General features: G+C 45.7%; 1 protein-coding gene across 1 annotated transcript in view; it reads left to right on the top strand.

The window, feature by feature from the left end:
- Positions 1-22,079, top strand: part of LOC124716751 — a 324,669-nt gene that overhangs the window by 242,038 nt on the left and 60,552 nt on the right. Inside the window, exon 24 of the mRNA XM_047243294.1 lies at positions 5,445-5,578. Within this exon, the coding sequence (XP_047099250.1) occupies positions 5,445-5,578 (134 nt within the window). The remainder of the gene's footprint in view (positions 1-5,444; positions 5,579-22,079) is intronic.

Here is a 22,079-nt window from a genome sequence, read left to right as displayed (position 1 = left end):
GGTGGGTTCAGGAGGGTAATACGGAACGCCGTGCTGGGTCCCAACGGCCTCGTATCGCTTGCAGTCGAGATGACAGGCATCTTATCAGCATGGCTGTAACGGATCGTGCAGCCACATCTCGATCCCTGACTCAACAGATAGGGACGTTTGCAAGACGACAATCATCTGCACGAACAGTTCGACGACGTTTGCAGCAGCATCGATGATCAGCTCAGAGACCATGGCTGTGGTTACCCTTGACACTGCATCACAGACAGGAGCGCCTGCGATGGTGTACTCAATGACGTACATCGGTACACGAATGGTAAAACGTCATTTTTCGGATGAATCCAGGTTCTGTTTACAGCATCATGATGATCGCATCCGTGTTTGGCGACATCGCGGTGAACACATATTGGAAGCGTGTATTCATCATCGTCATACTGGCGTATCACCCGGCGTGATGGTATGGGGGGCCATTGGTTACACGTCTCGGTCACCTTTTGTTCGCATTGACGGCACTTCGAACAGTGAACGTTACATTTCAGATGTGTTACGACCCGTGGCTCTACCCTTCATTCAATCCCTGCGAAACCCTACATTTCAGCAGGATAATGCACGACCGCATGTTGCAGTTCCTGTACGGGCCTTTCTGGATACAGAAAATGTTCGACTGCTGCCCTAGCCAGCACGTTCTCCAGATCTCTCACCAATTGAAAACGTCTGGTGAATGGAGGCCGAGCAACTGGCTCGTCACGATACGCCAGCCACTACTCTTGATGAACTGTGGTATCGTGTTGAAGCTGCATGGGCAGCTGTACCTGTACACGCCATCCAAGCTCTGTTTGACTCTGTGCCGAGGAGTATCAAGGCCGTTATTACGGCCAGAGGTGGTTGTTCTGGGTACTGATTTCTCAGGATCTATGCACGCAAATTGCGTGAAAATGTAATCACATGTCAGTTCTAGTATATTTGTGCAATGAATACCCATTTATCATCTGCATTTCTTCTTGGTGTAGCAATTTTAATGGCCAGTAGGGTATAATACTTAAAAACGGAATGCAGAAAGGTACAACATTTTAGTGACGGGGGAAGATTCACAAAAAGAGTCCAACACGGTTCAATTTTGGGTCCATTGTGTTCCTCATACACTGACAAAAAAAATCGTAGCACACAATGTAGAGTAATAAAACTTCGAGAATACGTTTGTCTAGGTAATACACTGAAGAGCCAAAGAAACTGGTACATCTGCTTAATATCGTGTAGGGCCCCCAAGAGTGGCACGGCCTCTACTAATGTGTGAAGTAGTGCTGGAGGGAACTGAAACCATGAATCCTGCAGGGCTGTCCATAAATCCGTAAGAGTACAAGGGGGTGGAGCTCTCTTACGAACAGTACGTTGCAAGTCGTCTCACACATACTCAAAGTTCATGTCAGACATTTTGGTGGCCAGTGGAAGTGTTTAAACTCAGAAAAGTGTTCATGGAGCCACTCTGTAGTAATTCTGCATGTGTGGGATGTCGCATTGTCCTGCTGCAATTTCACAATGGAGATGACAGACCAAAGGCCGAAATACTAAATGTCTTTTTCCAAAGCTGTCTCACAGAGGAAGACTGCACTGTAGTTCCCTCTCTACATTGTCGCACAGATGACAAAATGGTAGCTATCGAAATAGACGGCTGAGGGATAGAAAAACAATTAAAATCGCTCAAAAGAGGAAAGGTCGCTTGACGTGATAGGATACCAGTGCGATTTTACACAGAGTGCGCGCAGGAACTAGCCCACTTCTTGCAGCGTTGTACCGTAGGTCTCTAGAAGAGCGTACCGTTCCAAAAGATTGGAAAAGGGCACGGGTCATCCCCGTTTTCTAGAAGGGACGTCGAACAGATGTGCAGAACTATAGACCTCTATCTCTAACGTCGATCAGTTGTAGAATTTTGGAACACGTATTATATTGGAGTATAAAATTACAATTCTGGAGACTAGAAATCTACTCTGTAGGAATCGGCATGGGTTTCGAAAAAGACAATGGTGTGAAACCCAGCTCGCACTATTCGTCCACGAGACTCAGAGGGCCATAGACAAGGGTTCCCAGGTAGATATGTTTCTTGACTTCCGCAAGGCGTTTGGTACAGTTCCACAGAGTCGTTTAATGAACAACGTAAGAGCATAAGGGCTATCAGACCAATTGTGTGATTGGATTGAAGAGTTCCTAGATAACAGAACGCAGCCTGTCATTCTCAATGGAGAGAAGTCTTCCGAAGCAAGAGTTATTTCAGATGTGCCGCAGGGGTGTGTTGTAGGACCGTTGCTATTCACAATATATACAGGGTGTTACAAAAAGGTATGGCCAAACTTTCAGGAAACATTCCTCACACACAAATAAAGAAAAGATGTTATGTGGACATGTGTCCGGAAACGCTTAATTTCCATGTTAGACCTCATTTTAGTTAAGTCAGTATGTACTGTACTTCCTCGATTCACCTTCATGATTTCATACGGGATACTCTACCTGTGCTGCTAGAACATGTGCCTTTACAAGTACGACACAACATGCGGTTCATGCACGATGGAGCTCCTGCACATTTCAGTCGAAGTGTTCGTACGCTTCCCAACAACAGATTCGGTGACCGATGGATTGTTAGAGGCGGACCAATTCCATGGCCTTCACGCTCTCCTGTCCTCAACTCTCTTGACTTTCATTTATGGGGGCATTTGAAAGCTCTTGTCTACGCAACCCCAGTACAAAATGTAGAGACTCTTCGTGCTCGTATTGTGGGCGGCTGTGACAATACGCCATTCTCCAGGGCTGCATCAGGGATTCCATGCGACGGAGGGTGGATGCATGTACCCTCGCTAACGGAGGACATTTTGAACATTTCCTGTAACAAAGTGTTTGAAGTCACGCTGGTACGTTCTGTTGCTGTGTGTTTCCATTCCATGATTAATGTGATCTGAAGAGAAGTAATAAAATGAGCTCTAATATGGAAAGTAAACGTTTCCGGACACATGTCCACATAACATATTTTTTTTCTTTGTGTGAGGAATGTTTCCTGAAAGTTTGGCCATACCTTTTTGTAACACCCTGTATAAATGACCTTGGGGATAACATCGCAAGTTCACTGAGCCTTTTTGCAGATGATGCTGTAGTATATCGAGAGGTTGTAACAATGGAAAATTGTACTGAAATGCAGGAGAATCTGCAACGAATTGACGCATGTTACATGGAATGGCAATTGAATCTCGATGTAGACAAGTGTAATGTGCTGCGAATCCAGCAACTGGAAGCAGTTAATTCCATAAATTAATTGGGAGTAGGCATTAGAAGTGATTTAAAATGGAATGACCATATAAAATTAAACGTCGGTAAAGCAGATGCCAGACTGAGATTCACTGGAAGAATCGTAAGGAAATAGAATCTGAAAACAAAGGAAGTAGGTTACAGTACACTTGTTCGCCCACTGCTTGAATACTGCTCACCAGTGTGGGATCCGTACCAGATAGGGTTGATATAAGAGATCGTGAAGATCCAATGGAGCGCAGCGTGCTTCGTTACAGGATCATTCAGCAATCGCGAAAGCGTTACGGAGATGATAGATAAACTCCAGTGGAAGACTCTGCAGGAGAGACGCTCAGTAGCTCGGTACGGGCTTTTGTTAAAGTTTCGAGAACATACCTTCACCGAGGAGTCAAGCAGTATATTGTTCCCTCCTACGTATATCTCGCGAAGAGACCATGAGGATCAAATCAGAGAGATTAGAGCCCCCGCACAAAGGCATACCGACAATCTTTCTTTCCACGAACGAGACTGGAATAGAAGGGAGAACTGATAGAGGTACTCAAGGTACCCTCCGCCACACCCCGCGAGCTGGCTTGCAGAGTATGGATGTAGACGTAGATGAATGGATGCAGGTGATGAGACAGGATGTTTATGTACGTCTCACCTGTCAGAGTCGTATCTAGACGTATGAAGGGTCCCCACACTACCCTCCACCAGCTTGGACGGTTTCCTGTTGACATGCAGGGTCCATGGATTCATAAGGTTGCCTCCATACCCATACACGTCCTGCCGCTCGATACCATTTGAAATGAGATTCGTACGCCCAGGCAACTTGTTTCCAGACATCAACAGTCCAATATCGATGTTGACTGGGCCAGGCGAGGTGTAAAGCTTTGTGTTGTCCAGTCATCAAGGGTACACGAGTTGCCTTCGGCTCCGAAAACCCATATCGATGTTGTTTCGTTGAATTGTTCGCACGCATTGAAATCTGCATCAATTTGCGAAAGGGTTGCACTTCTGTCACGTTGAACGATTCTCCTCAGGCGTCATCAATACCGGTTTTTGCAGGATCTTTTTCCAGCCACATCGATGTCAGAGTTTTGATGTTTTACTAGATCGGTAATATTCATGTACACTCGTGAAATCGTCGTACGGGAAAATACCCACTTCATCGTTACTTCGGAAACTGTGTGTCCCATAGCTCGTGCGCCAACTATAACACTAGGTTCAGACTCAGATAAATGTTGATAACCTGCCATTGTAGCAGCAGTAACCGATCTAACAACTGTGCCAGATACTTGTCTTATATAGGCGTTGCCTGTTTACGTATCTCTGTGTTTCAATACGCTTGTCTATAGAAGTTTCTTTGGCGCTTCAGTGTGCTACTTCACAAACAGAATGCAGAAACGTAGAAAATTTTATTTGTGGGGGGAGAAACACACAAAAGGAGACCCACACGGTTCAATTTTGGGTCCATTGTGTTCGTTACACACTGACGAAGATAATATTACCATTAAATGTAGAGTAATGAAAGTTCGGAAATACATTTGTCTAGGTAACACATTAAGGTAATTAACATCCCAAGTTCACACGTTAATGTAAGCGTGAGATAAACCATTGAAAATGTGAAATGGTGGCACATTAATAAACAGTGTAGCTGTCAGACTATTGAGTTCAAGCAAGCAAACGTGCATGCATTGTGACTTATGCAGCTTTCGCATAATTTTTCATCACAGTCCTCTTCAGTGTATTTCATGACGACTCAGTGCACACATCCCTCCGTGTTGTGACTTAGCAGATGATCTTTTACCGCTTTTCCTGTATGCCGTATAAATCGTAGATATGTCTCTTTGAATACAAAATACTGCGGCTGCCTTGCTTACAGGAACACACACCATACAACCATCAATAATTTGCCCTCGTTTGAAGTCGCTCATCTCCGACATAACACACTAACTACTACTCAGAAGACAGTTCTAACCGCGACCGATACTTTCAACGTATTGAGGACATGGTACAAATGCCGTTCATTGTCAGATGCAACAGCACAACTTGCAAGCTTGGCCAGCATCACCATTTGTGTTAAAGCATGCATTTCTCGTCCATATTTTTGTCCAACCCCAGTAGCTACTGAAGTCCTGTGCGTATTACGTTCATAGCTGATGTCGCCTCACTCGTGTGCGCAGGTTCTGGAAGAAAGTCTTCGTGCGGCTGGTGTACCAGGGCGACAGCCCGGTGCTGCAGCTGTTCAACACGAAGGACGACAAGGATCCATTCCAAGAGTTGCCGCTGCAGCCCTGCTACTCCGTGTCCGACGTGGGTGAGTCTGCTGGCCGCGAAAAGCATTTGGGCCGAGTATCACCGGTATTTGGGCAGTGGCGAAAGTCGCGGAATACCCGTAAATGAGCAAACTGCTTAAAGGAAATTGCCGATCGGCACTACTGACTTCAATAGTTTGTATTTCTTTACAGAAAACTTTCTCAATAAACTTTTTAACCAAGGGTAATCGCTGTGTTGTGGAGGAAGATAAGTGTCTTCAAAAGCCTCTAGCATCAAAGTAACTGGAAAACAGTGGCTGGCTATCTCAGCTGCTAGAACAATCCTTGACCACCGTATATGTCTTATAAATGTCAGTTTTTGCTGTACGTAAGTTTCTTCGAGTGAATTAACTGACTTTCGATAATAATAAAAATGTATATTTAGATATTGCTTTAATTCCTAATGTAAGAGAATCAACGTTCCGTTTCTTGACTTTTCACTTGTTAGTATAGGGGTGGATTCACCTTTTCCTCTATAGTTTCTGACTTCGAGTCGACGAAGATGAACGAATAATAAACATGGAATGAAAACTGTATAGCCACGTAACGAAACACAGTCCATTGCTGGTCTCGAGGAATTGCTTCTTTGGTGCATGTACCTGGCTGCCAGACTGCCACCACTCAGCCGCTTTTCCTGCCTGTGTGGCCGACACACTTTCTAAAACTACTGTCGCATTCTTTCCAGTTCAAAACCTGCTGGAAAAAGAACATGTGTGGCTGTAGCCTAATTTCACAAACGTTTATAAGTATTTCTTGCACTTTTAATACCAGCTGAGTACCCATCGTTGCTTGGGTATGTTTTTATTCCAGTCTTCTATTATTTCATCTCTTCATTCTCCCTCCCTCACTCCTTCCCTCCCTCGCTCCTTCCCTCCCTCGCTCCTTCCCTCCCTCGCTCCTTCCCTCCCTCGCTCCCTCGCTCCCTCGCTCTGTCCATCTCCCCCCCTCCTTTTCTCTCTCCCCCCTCCTTTTTCTCTCTCTCTTTGCCTCCCTCCCCCTCCCTCCCCCCCATCTCTTTCTCTCACCCCCTCACATCACTTAACCCCCCACAAGGTAAGTTCGTGTGCGGCGCACACAGGATGCTGAGCTATTTTGGCTAATTCTTTCTTCCCTGGCTACTGTGCCCCCCTCCCCCCTCCACGTCTTCGCTCCTTTCCCGCTGCTCCCTCCTGCCCCTCTCTCAGGGTTACGATTTATGTCTACATGGCTATCCATATGGTTCCCTGTGTCCCTTGCAGTTTTGTTCCTCTTCTCTGTTCTCTTCATCCTTCTTGCCATTTTGGTCCCCCCTTGGGATTTGACCTTCACTTCTAAATTTTCTTTCTTTAGTCTGAACCATTTGTGGAAAAACTTCCTCCCTAACGTCTATGGAGTGAATTCCTCCCCCCTTCCTTTCTCTCTTCATCCCCCCCCCATAGCCCCCTCCACCCCACTAGCCCATCAGCAAGTGTAGCCAGTCTGTGTGGTGAGGCTGTTATGTACCCATTTGGCTGAGCCCCCCTGACAACACAGGGATCGCTACTGGTGCCTGAGTTGTCGCCTCCCCATGTCTGCCAAAGAGTGATTGCTTGTCATCCTGGAGCATCAGAACTCCTGGCAATGTCCACTGTGCCAGGTGGCGCTTGATGTGGCTTGATGATGCACATGGGGAGACCTCTGAGCGGAGTGGGTGGTGTCAGGGTAGATGCTTCGTGCATTAGGCGTATTAAGCTGCAAAAATCTGACCCTGCAGCCTTCCCTTTCCTGGCTGTACCCTGGGAGGAGGGACAGGCTCGTTGTGTTGATGTGAAACACTTTCCCCGCTACCTGATCTGTACTAGGACAGATGGGGATACATTCACCACCAGAAAGCCATTGTTTTTTGTGGAAAATATCGATGAGAAATTTGATGAAGTGGAGTTTCTTAGTAAGATTCCGTCGGACTCTCTGTTGATCAAAGCTTCATCTCCAGCCCAGTCTCCAGCTTTTCGTGCTTCTGATCGTCTTGGTGATGTCCTGGTGTCTATTACCTCTCAGCAGTCACTGAATAAGGTCCAGAGAGTGTTTTTTTTTAATTGGGACCTCAAGCTACAAATTCCAAGCTAATCTGGAGCGATGCGGTGTACACTTCGTTTAATGTGTGCAGAAGGGTCATAAAGACAACCACACCAATACCAGTGCCTTTATTCTGGCTTTAAGAGAGATATCGTTCCCCTTAATATCAACCTGGAAGCAATAGCGGCACGAGTGTGTACGACCCTAGCAATCACCATTTGGAATGTCTACCTACCTCCAGTTAGGCTACTTATGTTGAACTGCCTACCTTAGTACAGCGACTCCCATCCCCGTATCTCCTCCTCAGAGACTTCAGTGCACACCACCCTCTGCGAGAGAGTGCCACTTCGATGGGTAGAGGTTTTCTAACTGATGAATTTATTACAGACTTCGATTTCTGTCTCCTCAACGACGGTTCCTCTACCCACTTTCAGTGCCTCTCATGACACCTTTTCTGCTGTTGATCTCACGAACCTCTTCCCTGCTCTTCTGGCTTTCTTACACTGGTCACCTGATGATGATGATGATATTTGTGACACTAACCACTTGCCTGTGATTCTATCATTCACCTGCCACTGCCAGGCAGACAGGCCCCCATGTTGGGCATTCTGCAGAACCAATTCCCCTTTATATATGTCTGCTGTGCACTTCCACCCCCCCCCCCTCTCCTCTCGCTCTCTGATTGTATTGATGTGTTCGTGCAAGACGTCTCTGACACTAACCTTCATGACGCTGGAATTGCTATCCCCCCTATCCACAGATCCCCCTCGTCATCCACCAGTACTGTGGTGGACTGAGGACGTACCAGTTGCTATCCAGGACCGACGACGAGAGCTGCAATGATTTAAACAGTACCCTTCGCAAACCAGCCTTATCGCTTTGAAGTGTGTCTGTGCTAAGGCTCGCTACCTTATTAAGGAGAGTAAAAAGGAAAGTTGGGAGCGCTATGTTTCCTCCCTGAGGAAGTGTACCTCTTCAGCGCAGGTTCCGTCCGAGCTCTGTAGCCTTCTGGGTCGCCAGCGACAATCAGCTGTCCAGAGTCTTATTCTACAGGGTGTTCTGCGTACTGATCCGTTGGTCCTTGCAGAAAAGCCCCAACAAACTTTGTTAAAGCATCGGCGTCTTCTTCTTATCCTGCTACCTTTCTCTAGCAAAATTGACAAGTTGAAGAAACCCCTTCTGTTTCAACCCCCACCAAGCTGAAGCCTATAATGAACTCTTCACTGAATGGGAATTCGTGCAGGCTTTTACCTCTTCACATTCAATCCACATAATATGATCCAACACTAGACGTTACCCAGAGGCAACATCTACACAGGGTCTTCATCTGCACATCGCTTATGGGTACCTTCACCTTTCAATGGCGAGACAGCATAGTTATCCCCATCCTTAAGCCCAGGAAGAACCTATTGTCTCTCAAAAGTTACTGACCGATTAGCCTGACCAATGTACTTTGTAAACTGCTCAAAAAGATGGTTAACTTTAGATTATGTTGAGTACTCGAATCTCAGGATCTTTTGTCCTTGTATCAGTGTGGCTTCTGGGAAGGATAATCTGTAACTGACCGTTTACTCGGACTGGAAACAGCAATCTGACAGGCCTTCACTAATTGCTGAAACCTTGTTCTGGTCTTTGACCTACATAAGGTTAGATGACATGGCCTTGACTCTGTGTGGTTCTTTAACTGTCCCCTTCCGACGTTTATTTGCGAGTTTTTATCCCACCGGCTGTTCTGAGTTAGAGTTGGCAGAACCTCTCGGACCCAGGAGAATGATATTTCCCAGGGTACTGTGTTGTCATAATCTTCCTCATCGCCATCAGTGGGCTTTTACTTTCTGTTGGGCCTGTGGTTACCCCAGCGTTGTATGTTGTTGCATCTGGTGCAGCTCCCCCTCGGTAGCATCTGCTGAATGCCAGCTCCAAGGCGCCATACAATGGGGTTCTATGTGGCATCCAGTTTTCTCCCTCCAAAACGCGGGTTATGCATTTTTGCTGTAGACCTACTGTACACCCCTGTCCAGAACTTTATTTAGGCAACCAACCTAGGAATTATAGTGCAGTCCTGTTTCTTGGGCCTTCTTTTTGATAAAAAGCTGACGTGGCTGCCATATATTCGCCATCCAAAGACTACATGCATGCAGAAGCTTAATGCTCTCCACCTCCTGGCCCACACATTTTGGGGTGGAGACCATGCTACTCTTCTCCATCTTTACATCTTTGTCCAGACTAAATTATGATTTTCAGGTTTATGACTCAGCGGCTTCTTCCACTCTGAAACCACTTGACCCCGTTCATCATTATGGGGTGCACTTGGCTATTGGTGCCTTTTGCACGAGTATCGTAGCAGCCTCCTCACAGAAGTGGGTATTGCCCCTTTACAAATACGATGGAGCCAACTTTTAGTTTTTAATGCAATCGCCATTCGACGATTCTCTGACTATCCCATGTATCCTGTCCTCTCTGCAAACGAGGGAGGTCTCCCTCCTTGGGTGGGATTGCTGGTTGGAATGTGTGTCACTTCTCTCTGGGAGGGGTCTCCGTCTCCACTCCCCGGGAAGTGCACGATGTATTTCTTCCCACATCCTGGGTGGTGCCTTGACCAGATTGGGACTGACTTCTTCCAGAGTCCTAAATTCTCTGTCACCTCTATGGTTTTCTTCCTCACTGATGGTTCTAAAACAATAGATAAGATTGGTTACGTTTTCATGTCTCCCACTGGCATGGAACACAATATACTGCTGGTATCATGTAGTGTGTACACAGCAGAGCTGCTAGCCTTTAACATGGCCCCCATTTTGTTACCCAAGCCACTCCCCGCAATGTTTTAATATGTACTGACTCAATGAGTAGCCTACAGGCTACTCTCGTCACTCTTTGGACTGTGCCATCCATAACCTTCTCTCTGCCCTTGGTCATGCCGCCTGTTCAGTTGTCTTTCTCTGGGTCCCAAGTCTGGTGGGTATCCCAGAGAATGAAACGGCTGACTGTTTGGATAGAGGGGCAGATAAACCCCCCCCCCCCCCCCCTCAATCCCATTTCATGATTCCAGGTGCAGATATGCGGATTCACATCAAATCTCTTTTTTTTTTCCTAAAAATGAAATGACATCTGGTGCGCCACTGCTCCCACAGGGGAAAATTCCCATCACGCCTCCCTCAGATTTAGACATAAGATAGCCCAGCAGATAGCTGTCAAAAACTGAACACTGATAAAGGATGAAAGCAGGAAGAAAGTGCACTGAACTGTGAAAAAAGAAGCAAAATCGAAAAAGTGAATGGTCCAAACTCACGAAGTGCAACGTCGAGCGAACATAAAAATTCGTGATGTTGTGTTTATGTGGTCATGGTGTTGGGCTGCAACGGGGGAGATACGTGTTCAAATTTCTCTCGTGCCCACTGCAGTTTTTTCTCAAAATTTTGAACTGTCCGTCTAGTCATTTATGCCTGTTGACTGAATTCAGATTTGTGTCTGTGTCGAGTTTGAACTTCTGTTTACAACAGCGAGGTGCCTGGAAGGGATATCCAGAAGATAGGTATCCCCTATTTGTTCTACTTAAGTATCACATGTTATGAGTCTTGGGTTCCGTTTTGGAAGTTTTGACCCTTGAATTCCTTTATTGTAACGTAGTTCACAACCGTTCGATTGTTGTTTTCATTTCTGTGAGAGGTCTATGTGGCATCTTGCCTGTTCTCGCTATTCGTAACATTTCATTGCGACGGTAATATATTCTTACCACGTGACTCATATTCTATAACTATTACTTACTTTTCGTGTCCGGAACTAGACTTCAAACTTCCAAAAATCAGCATCCAATATGGCCTTGTCATTTGCCTCCCATAAGTCATTCATTGTGCAGGGTTGGTCTAAATATGGATAGATAAGCAGGTGTTGAGGATCCTGGACAGAGCCACACAGACAGTGTTCTCAGTCTCTTTTAGGAAACCGCATTGCTGCAGGTTTGTCTTGCACTTTGGAACTTCTACCCTCATACGGTTTATGGTTCTCCAGACTGTGTATGGTAGGTCTCCACCAGGCGCCAGTTCTTCTTTTACATCTTTATAGGGGTTTCTCAGGTCGATTTCCCACCTTTTCAAACGATTCCCTGCAGCCGACCCTTCCAGGGCTCGGGTACGTGACAGGATACTCTTCCTCGAACAAACCCGTCGGTCAACAGGCTGGTGTCCATATAAAGGGTGACGCATGTCCTTTTCTTGCTTGGTTTTTTCGGCTTCGGCAGCGATGTCACGTCGTATGTTGGGCGGTGCGATCCCCATGATTAAGTACATCTTGTGTACTGGGGTTGGCCTCAAGCATCATCCGGTAACAATCCATGCCATTTCATTCACCGCGACATCAACTTTTCTCGCGTGTGTTGATGCAGACCATACTGGAGCGGCGTGTTCCGCGACTGACACACTGAGCGCAAGGGCTGAAGTTCTCAGGACTTTTGGGTTTGCACCCCAGGATCCGCTGGTTTCCTGATGATGTTGTTTCTAGTTGACTTTTTCCCTTGTGGCATTACAATGATGTTTATAGGTCAGTGTGCAATCCAACGTGACACCAAGATATTTGGGCGTTTTACAATGCTCGAGACGATCACCTCTCCATATTACGTTTAATTCGCGATTTGCTTCCCTGTTCTTTAGATGGAATGCACAGACCTGCGTCTTGGAAGGGTTCGGCCTTAAGTGGTTTGCCTCATAATACTGGGAGAGAGCTTCCAAGGTACTGGTTAATTTCTCCTCTACATCCATAAAGTTTGTTAACTTGGGCTGCAACTGCAGTGTCAGCGGCATACATAAATTGGCGCGTGATGTTTGGCACCGGTTGGTCATTTGTATCGCTGGGGCGAGGACGCTTCCCTGAGGTAGGCCATTCCTCTGATTTCTACACCTGCTCTTCTTGCCCTGGAGACAGACGTAAAATCTCCTATTATGCAGGAAAGTACCCATCAGTGATGTTAAATGGTAATCTCTTCTCACATTATATACTTTTCTAAGGAGCCTCCGATGGTTTACAGTATCATATGCAGCTGAAAGGTCTATGAATGAATGCCACTCCCGTGATCTCTTTCCTCTCAAAACCCATCCTCGACATGTTGGGTCGAGTTCAGGACTTGACCGTAGCACGGTTTGCCTGGTCGGAAACCTGCCTGCTGCCGGATGATCTGTTGTTCCAAGACGCTTTCTATGCGACGTCAGGCGTTCCAAGATCTTAAAACAGTGACATAAAAGAGACACAGGTCGGAAGTTTTTTGGATCATCAGAGTCCTTTCCTGGTTTCAGAAGTGCAACCACTCGGGCTTTCCTCCACATCTTTGGGATATGGAGCCTTTCTACACATGCGTTTATGAAATCTAGCAGCCACTGTAGGGTATTACTGCCAAAGTTTTTAATTTGCTCGACTCTAAGTTCATCGATACCAGGAGCTCTGTTAATCTTCAAGCTGGAAATGGCTGCAGTAAGTTCTGACATTGTAAATGGTGTCTTGAGGTGGTGATTTTCCTCTGCCGGATCACGTGCTAATGGTTCCCTGTACTTTCTGCCGTGGGTTTTGCCATTCATAAGGAGTGCAGTGGCGACTTTATCTGCCGAGACGTTAGTAAATTTATCATTTGACTTTGTTGCCTCACCGTTAAGGTTCTTCAACAAAACCCGCCTACTGTTCACTTTCATGTCCAGGTTCTCCACGAGGTCACACCATTTGGCTTTGCGGTTCTCAGTTATGACTGACATGAGTTCATCGCCTGCTAGTAGCGTCTCATCATCAAATGGGTCGTTATCGAAGAGCTTCTGGTATCTTTCCAGTAGTGGCTTTGCGTCTTCAGAGAGTCCCGTAATGTACTGTGTTCTGCATTCTCGCGGTATTGTTTTCCTAGACACCTTCTGGACGAGTTTGACAAAAGAGTCGTACATCTCAGGTTGTGGGGGATTTTTGTTATTTCTACATCAATGAGCTCTCTAAATTTCTTCCAATTGGCCTTTTTAAAATTGAACCTTCTTTTGAAAGGAACTTGTTCAGGCTTAACAACTGCATTGACCGTGCAAATTATGGGCCGATGTTGCGTATGGGTAATTGGCTTCACAATGAGTTTTCCACATTGGCCAGCGAGTTTCTTGCTAACAAAGATATTATCGGGATTGTACCCTTTCTTCCCTCTGCCACTATTAAAGGAGCTAGGCAGTTTCGGGTCATATATGAGCAGTAGATCGTGTACCTCAGCCAAGGTCTCTAGTTCCACTCCGCTGCTGTTAGTTTCTTTATAGCCTCATGTAGTGCTCTGACACTTGACATCGCCCAACACAAAATTAAAGTCTTGGTAACTGAAATTTCCAGGCTCAGTGAAGACGAAATCTGATTCTGGGGGTTTGTACACAGAGGTAACGCTATACTGCGGAGTTCGAACGGTTAATATCTCAATGTCTTGCCTGTCAGTCAGTGATGCAGAGGTGACTCTAATTCCTGGCCTGGCGAAGATGGCACTACCGTACCGTTCATGTGGTCTCTCCAAGGTCAACTTCATTCCATCTATTTTGGGTGTGGGTCTTGTACTGCCCCGATGAGTTTCTTGAATCAGGAGGAAATCACATTGATATTCTTTACACAAGTCAGATAATAAAACTTCTTTGTCTCTCGATATTGCTTCAATGTTTATCGACATCGTCACAAGTGGCCTTAGAAAAGACCGTTTGGATAGGGTCTATTGGTCTTCATTTTCTCAGAAGACCGTTCTGGTTGTTGAAGAATTAGCCTGGGGTGCGCCCGATTGCGGTTCTCGTTTGTATCTTGCTGTTCGCAATCTTCGGGGAGGCTCCTTCATTCTATAACTATTGTATAGTATGACAATTGCCAAGACTACAGAAAGAGAACAGACACGACAGTGACCAGATGGAAAGGTCATAATTTTGTGAAAAAAAAAGAAAAGACACGAGTGAGATATGAACACAGATCATAGGTCTCCCGCTTTGCAGTCCGTCGTCGTGGCCACACAACAGCAGCAACAACAACAACGGATTCGTGAAGTTCGCTCGATGTTGCACATCTTATGCTTGGACCATTTACTGTTTCTATTTTGTTTCTTTTTTCACAGTTCAGTACACCTTCCTGTTTTCATGATTAATCTGGGTCATCTTACCAGAATATCTGACGGATGGGCAATGGGGATTTTCCCTCGTCAGTAATAAACTCCGCACAATCAAGGAGACTACTGCAGTCTGGCGCTCTTCCTTCCGCTCCTTTTGAAAGGAGTCCACTATCTTATGCCGCCTATGCTCACCCATTGTTCTTCTGTTGCGTAACAAACCGCGCCCAGAATGGCTTTGCGGAGCCGGACTGACAGTATCTCATATATTGGTGGAATGTCCCCTTCTTTTGGCCCTTCGTACTAAGTATAGCCTTCCAAATTCCTTGTCTTTAATATTCGCAGACGAGTCACGGATGGCTGAACTGGTCCCCAGTTTCCTTCGTAAAAGTGGTTTTTATTTTCCAGTGTTAAGGTTTTGCTTTCCTCCTGGAGAGTGGTTACGGTTGCGGCCTCTCTTCGTGTTTTATGGGTCTGGGAACCATGACTGCTCCCCCGTGCAAAGGCCGCTCTTTCATCCCTGTGTTTTTCCAGTTTTTAGATTTGACCTACCCTTTTATGCCTTCTGTTGTGTGTGTTTTTAACTTCCTCGCTTTCTGGTTTGACCCCTCTGACTGGATCCGCCCACTTTTCGCGGACGCCTCTATTTTACTCACGTAACTTTCGAACTGCGAGACTGGTGACCTCGCTGTTTAGTCCCATTAGTCCCATAACCCCCCTCAACCAATCAATCATTCACTTCCTCCTCCTCCTCCCCCCCCCTCCCCCCCGGCTCCTCTGTATCAGTCTCCTCCTTGCCCGTCTCTGCCTGTTCATCTGCTCCTATCCCAGTCTCTTTCTATGTTACCAGTCCTACCCCAGCATGAGGTTGCTTGTTCTTATGGCTACAGTATTTGTTTCCAGGTAATAAGTTTGGTTGAAATCGATCTAGTGTTTTAGGAGGAGCTTACTTTCCCTCAGCTTTGCCCGCGTACGCACAGGTCACATTTATTTCACAGAGTATTTTACGCTTATTTTTTACACACAGTTCACCTGTATCTCTAGCGAATTTCGCTATGCAATTTCGTTTTCACACATCTCAATGTATGTGACGTCACATTTCCTGAATTGTCTCATACAGCGATATAATTTCGTATGACCATTCGGTGACATATCTGGATAATGTCTGCGAAATGTTTCGGGAATATCGTTAGGGATAAAGAAGTAATAAATTTAAACGTCATGCATATTGTAGCAGTTTTCACTCATCTCAGTGTTTATGACGCCGTATCTTCTGAGTTACTTGCCATGCAGTGATATAATTTTGCAGGTACATTCAGAGGTATATGTGAATACTATCTGCACATTGCGTCACGAATTAGTTAGCAGTAAGGTATTAATAAATTAAAACGTGATAATGCCCGATGCGACAGTTTTAGTGCACGAACAACGAAAATGGCGTACTAGATAACTCTTTTCCGTTCATCGTTTTGTGTGGATTGTTAGTGAGAAAACGTTCCGTAATGGTTTGAAATTGTGTGTAAAATTAGTTCCAAGTCACTAATTACTTTCATTCTCAAATGACGGATTAATAAAGTATGGGTATTCGCACATCTTGTGCTATACTTCGTATTCACCCCATCCTCACCTCTTTGGTATGTAGGCGGCTCTCACTCCCAATTAATTCTTTCAGACAGTAAGTAATATGTGTACAAAGTTCAACTAAAAACTGGCTAGAGGTTGGAAGAGGGAATGTGGAACAATACGAGGTGCGATTATAAAGTGACGGGACTGTTCTTGTAAAACATTTTGCCGCACGCTGTGGCAGAGCGGTTCTAGACACTTCATTCCGAAACCGCACTGCTGCTACGGTCGCAGGTTCGAATTCTGCATCGGGCATGGATGTGTGTGATGTCCTTAGGTTGGTTAGGTTTAAGTAGTTCTAAGTTTAGGGGACTGATGATCTAAGATGTTAAGTCCCCTAGTCCTTAGAGCCATTTGAACCATTTTTATTATTACGCTTACCATTTTTCCAGCAAAACAAAATAACAACTCTTACATAAACGAAGGCCACAGCCACACTGATTCATCTACACACACCAGAGATAAGGCTTCACGCTTCGCAGCTATTGATCGTCCATCTTTGGCGCCTGCGTACTTACTCTGTGACATCAGTCTCGTCATTTCATAACCACACGTGGTACATACATGATGTGGTACGAAAACTGATTTGATGAAGCTTTCCTTGCTACTCTAGCCTTTCCGTCTGTGAATAGCTACTGTAACTTACATCCTTCTGAATCTGCTAACCATATTCATCTCGTGGTCTCCTACTTTTTTAATCCTCGACACGTCATTCGAATACTAAATTGGTGATCGATTTGTGTCTCACAATGTGTCCTATCAACCGATCATTCTTCTAGTCAGGTTGTGCCACAAATTTCTTTTCTCCCCAATTCTGTTCAGTACCTCCTTTTGACCGAGCGAGGTGGCGCAGTGGTTAGCACACTGGACTCGCATTCGGGAGGACTACGGTTCAATCCCGTCTCCGGCCATCCTGATTTAAGTTTTCCGTGATTTCCCTAAAATCGTTTCAGGCAAATGCCGGGATGGTTCCTTTGAAAGAGCACGGTCGATTTCCTTCCCAATCCTTCCCTAACCCGAGCTTGCGCTCCGTCTCTAATGACCTCGTTGTCGAAGGGACGTTAAACACTAACCACCACCACCACCACCACCACCACCACCACCAGTACCTCCTTCTTAGTTACGTGACCTACCCATCTAATCTTCAGCATTCTTCTCTAGTACCACATTTCAAAAGCTTCTACTCTCTTCTTGTATAAACTGTTCATCGCTTATGTTTCACTTCCATACATAGCTACACTCCATACAAATGCTTTCAGAAATGACTTCCTAAGACCTAAATATACACTGAAAAGCCAAAATATTACCACCACTGCTGACAGCGGCGTTGGATGCCACCTGGTGGCGCTGTGGGCACGTGATAGAGTAACAAAAGTATGTAAGGGGAGCAGACACGGACGAGGGACTACTCCAGCGAAAGTACGGGTTACAGATCGGGAAATCCATTGAGGTGAACGGCTTTGACAAAGGACAGATTATTATTGCTTAGAACCTGTGAACGAGTATCCCGGAAACGGCGAAGATGGTCGAACACGTAGCTACTGCCATGAGCATCTACGGAAAGAGGTACGACAGTGATGCTAACACTAGGCGCTAAATGGTTGAACGTGCATGACACCTCACAGAACATGGGGGTTCGGAGGCCTGTCTGCTCGGCAGGATAGATGGTCATCTGTGGAATCTCTGCCGAAAGAGCACACTGCTGGCGCGTGCACAAATGTTTCGCAGCACACCGTCTATCGTACATTTTTGAACATGGAACTCCACAGCAGAACGTGTTCATATGTTGACCGAACGACACCATCAATTAAGATTGCAGTCGGCGCGGACTATCGGGATTCGTCCGTCAATCTGTGGAAAAGTGTCGGCTTTTCAGGTGAATCACATTTTTAGTATACAAGGTCGATGATTGTCTCCGCAAACCCCACCGAAGTGAACGGCTGATCGAAACGTGCAGCACGCCACAGACGCAGGCTGGTGGCAGCAGTATTACGAGGTGCATTCAAGTTTTAAGGCCTCCGATTTTGTTTTCTAATTAACTGGCGTTACTTCTCGACGTAATCGCCCTGCAGACGTACACATTTTTCACTACGCTGACGCCATGATTCCATGGCAGCGGCGAAGGTTTCTTTAGGAGTCTGTTTTGACCACTGGAAAATCGCTGAGGCAATAGCGGCACGGCTGGTGAATGTGCGGCCACGGAGAGTGTCTTTCATTGTTGGAAAAAGCCAAAAGTCACTAGGAGCCAGGTCAAGTGAGTAGGGAACATGGGGAATCACTTCAAAGTTGTTATCACGAAGAAACTGTTGCGTAACGTTAGCTCGATGTGCGGGTGCGTTGTCTCGGTGAAACAGCACACGCGCAGCCCTTCCCGGACGTTTTTGTTGCGGTGCAGGAAGGAATTTGTTCTTCAAAACATTTTCATAGGATGCACCTGTTACCGTAGTGCCCTTTGGAACGCAATGGGTAAGGATTAAGCCCTCGCTGTCCCAGAACATGGACACCATCATTTTGTCGGCACTGGCGGTTACCCAAAATGTTTTTGGTGGCGGTGAATCTGTGTGCTTCCATTGAGCTGACTGGCGCTTTGTTTCTGGATTGAAAAATGGCATCCACGTCTCATCCATTGTCACAACCGACGAAAAGAAAGTCTCATTCGTGCTGTCATTGCGCGTCAACATTGCTTGGCAACATGCCACACGGGCAGCCGTGTGGTCGCCCGTCAGCATTCGTGGCACCCACCTGGATGACACTTTTTGCATTTTCAGGTCGTCATGCAGGATTGTGTGCACAGAACCCACAGAAATGCCAACTCTGGAGGCGATCTGTTCAACAGTCATTTGGCGATCCCCCAAAAAAATTCTCTCCACCTTCTCGATCATGTCGTCAGATCGGCTTGTGAGAGCACGAGGTTATTTCGGTTTGTTGTCACACGATTTTCTGCCTCCATTAAACTGTCGCACCCACGAACGCACTTTTGACACATCCATAACTCCATCACCACATGTCTCCTTCAACTGTTGATGAATTTCAATTGGTTTCACACCACGCAAATTCAGAAAACGAATGATTACACGCTGTTCATGTAAGGAAAACGTCGCCACTTTAAGTATTTAAAACGGTTCTCATTCTCGCCGCTGGCGGTAAAATTCCATCTGCCATATGGTGCTGCCATCTCCGGGACGTATTGACAATGAATGCGGCCTCATTTTAAAACAATGCGCATGTTTCTATCTCTTTCCAGTCCGGAGGAAAAAAATCGGAGGCCTTAGAACTTGAATGCACCTCGTATGTTATGGGAGACATTCTCATGCGCTTGCATGGGACCTATAGTAGTAATCGAAGACGTGCTGACAGCTGCGAACCACGTGCATCCCTTCATGTTTGATGTCTTCCCCGACGGCGCTGTCATCTTTCTGGAGTATAATTGTCCGTGTCTCGGAGTCAGTACCGTACAGCTGTGGTTTGAGCGGGGGATTGTAATGAGTTCAAGTTGTTTCGGCGACCAAATTCTCCTGATGTAAATCCTGTGGAACCCATTTGGGTCGCTATCGGGCACCATCGCCTCATACGTAAATCAGCGGCGCGCTTCTTATGCGAATTAAATGACCTGTGTGCAGACATCTAAAGCTTTCTACATCTACAAACCTGCCAACGAACTGTCTGGACTCTGATACGCAGAATCGGTGATGTATTTCGTTCCAAAGACGGACGATCAAGCTATTAAGCGAGTGGTCATAATGTTTTGGCACATTAGTGTATATTCGATGTTAGTAAAATTTCTTTTCTTCTGAATCGCTTTTCTTGCCATTGGAAATCTACAATTTATATAGTATCTAGTTAAGCCATTACCAGTTATTTTGCTGCCCGAATAGCAAAAACTTTCTATCTCTTTAAGTGCCTCACTTGATCTGATTCATAATCACCTGATTTAATTCGACTACATTCCATTATCACTGTTTCGGTTTTCTTGATGTTCATCTTACATCCTCCTTCCGAGACACTGTCCATTCCGTTCAACTGCTGTTCCAAGTCTTTTACTGTCTCTGACAGAATTACAGTGTCATCATCAAACCCAAAAGTTTTCGTTACTTCTCCCTGATTTAATTACTTCGCCAAACCAAATTTTTCTTCTGTTTCTTTCACTGCCTGCTCAGTGTAGACTGGATAGTATCGGCGATAGGCTACAACCACGTCTCACTCCCTCCTCAACCAGTGCTTCCTCTTCATGGTCCCTGGACTCTTACAACTGCCCTCTGGTTTCTGTACAAGCTGTAAATGGCCTTTGGCTCCTTGTATTCTACCCCTGCAGCCTGCAAAATGTCAGAGAGTATTCCAGTCAACATTTTCAAAAGCTTCCTCTGAGTCTACAAATGCTATAAATGTACAGGGGTGGGTAAAATAATGTGAACAGTGGCAGTATTGGGATGGTTGTGTTTGACGGCGACATCCGCCTCTGAATGAAAGGCCTAACAGAATTCCAAAGAGGGCAGATTGTGGAGGCCCAATTACCTGGAGCATCAGTACCAAGACATCCAACTTATTGAATGTTTCAAGAGCAACTGTTTCAACAGTTATGACAGCCTACACAAAACATAGAAAGACATCATCGTGTAAACGTAATAGTGGTCGCAGATCAAAACTAAATGACAGAGATCGTCGTACGCTCACATGAATTGCGTCACAACACCACAAAACTACGGCGGCTTAAGTGACTACTGAGCTCAATAGCCATTTTTGAGACCCCGTATCTATCGACACTGTCAGCCGAGAACTCCATAATGCAAATATTCATGGACGAGCTGCAATACCGAAAACATAAGTGACGACAACCAACGCAAAGAAGTATAAAACATGGTGTCAGGAGAATAAACTCTGGACGGCTGATCAGTGTAAACACGTCAAATGGTCCGACAAATCAGCTTTTTTTGTTATTTCCAACATCGGGCCGGGTTTGCGTATGGAGAACGCGAAAATAAGCCTACAGTCCCGATTGTTTGATTCCAATGGTTAACATGGAGGAGGAAGTGTGATGATGTGAGCAGCCATATTGTGGTATTCTGCCGGTCCTATCGTTACTCTCAAAGGCCAAGTTAAGCCAACGATTATGTGAACATTTTAGGTGATCAGGTGCACCCCGTGAATCAAATGTTGTTCCCCAACAATGATGCCATATTTCAGGACGATAATGCACCCATTCACACAGCCAGAACAGTACAATCGTGGTATGAGGAGCATGCAACTGCAGAGTCTTTCCTGGCCAGCACAGTTCCCTGACTTGAACATTGTCGAACCCTTGTGGATGGTACTGGAGCGCAGACTCCAGAGCAGATTTCCGCCTCCCTCGTCACTACAGGAGTTAGAGGGGGCTCTGATCGAAAAGTGGCATAACATTCCACTGGAGACTACACAATCATTATATGCCAGTATTGCAAGAAAAATCGCAGCTATATTATGGTCAAATGTGGGTCTAACCCCTTATTAATAAACCATTCCCAAGTAAGTACTGGTGTTCACATTGTTTTGCCTATCCCCTGTAGGTTTGCCTTTCCTTAATCCTATCTTCTAAGAGAAGTTGTAGCGTCAGTACTTCATCGTGTGACCCTACATTTCTCCAGAATCCAAACTGATCTTCTCCGAAGTCGGCTTCACCAGTTTTTCAATTCTTCTATAAAGAACTCGTGACACACATTTTTATAATATTGAAACCTCCCCGTCTCCTCAATATCTCTTTTGTTACGCAACCTTCCCTTCTACAATAACCT

This window comes from Schistocerca piceifrons, chromosome 9 (genome assembly GCF_021461385.2).
Source record: "Schistocerca piceifrons isolate TAMUIC-IGC-003096 chromosome 9, iqSchPice1.1, whole genome shotgun sequence".
Classification (NCBI taxonomy): Eukaryota; Metazoa; Arthropoda; class Insecta; order Orthoptera; family Acrididae; genus Schistocerca; species Schistocerca piceifrons.
This window is presented reverse-complemented; position numbering and strand designations above follow the sequence as displayed.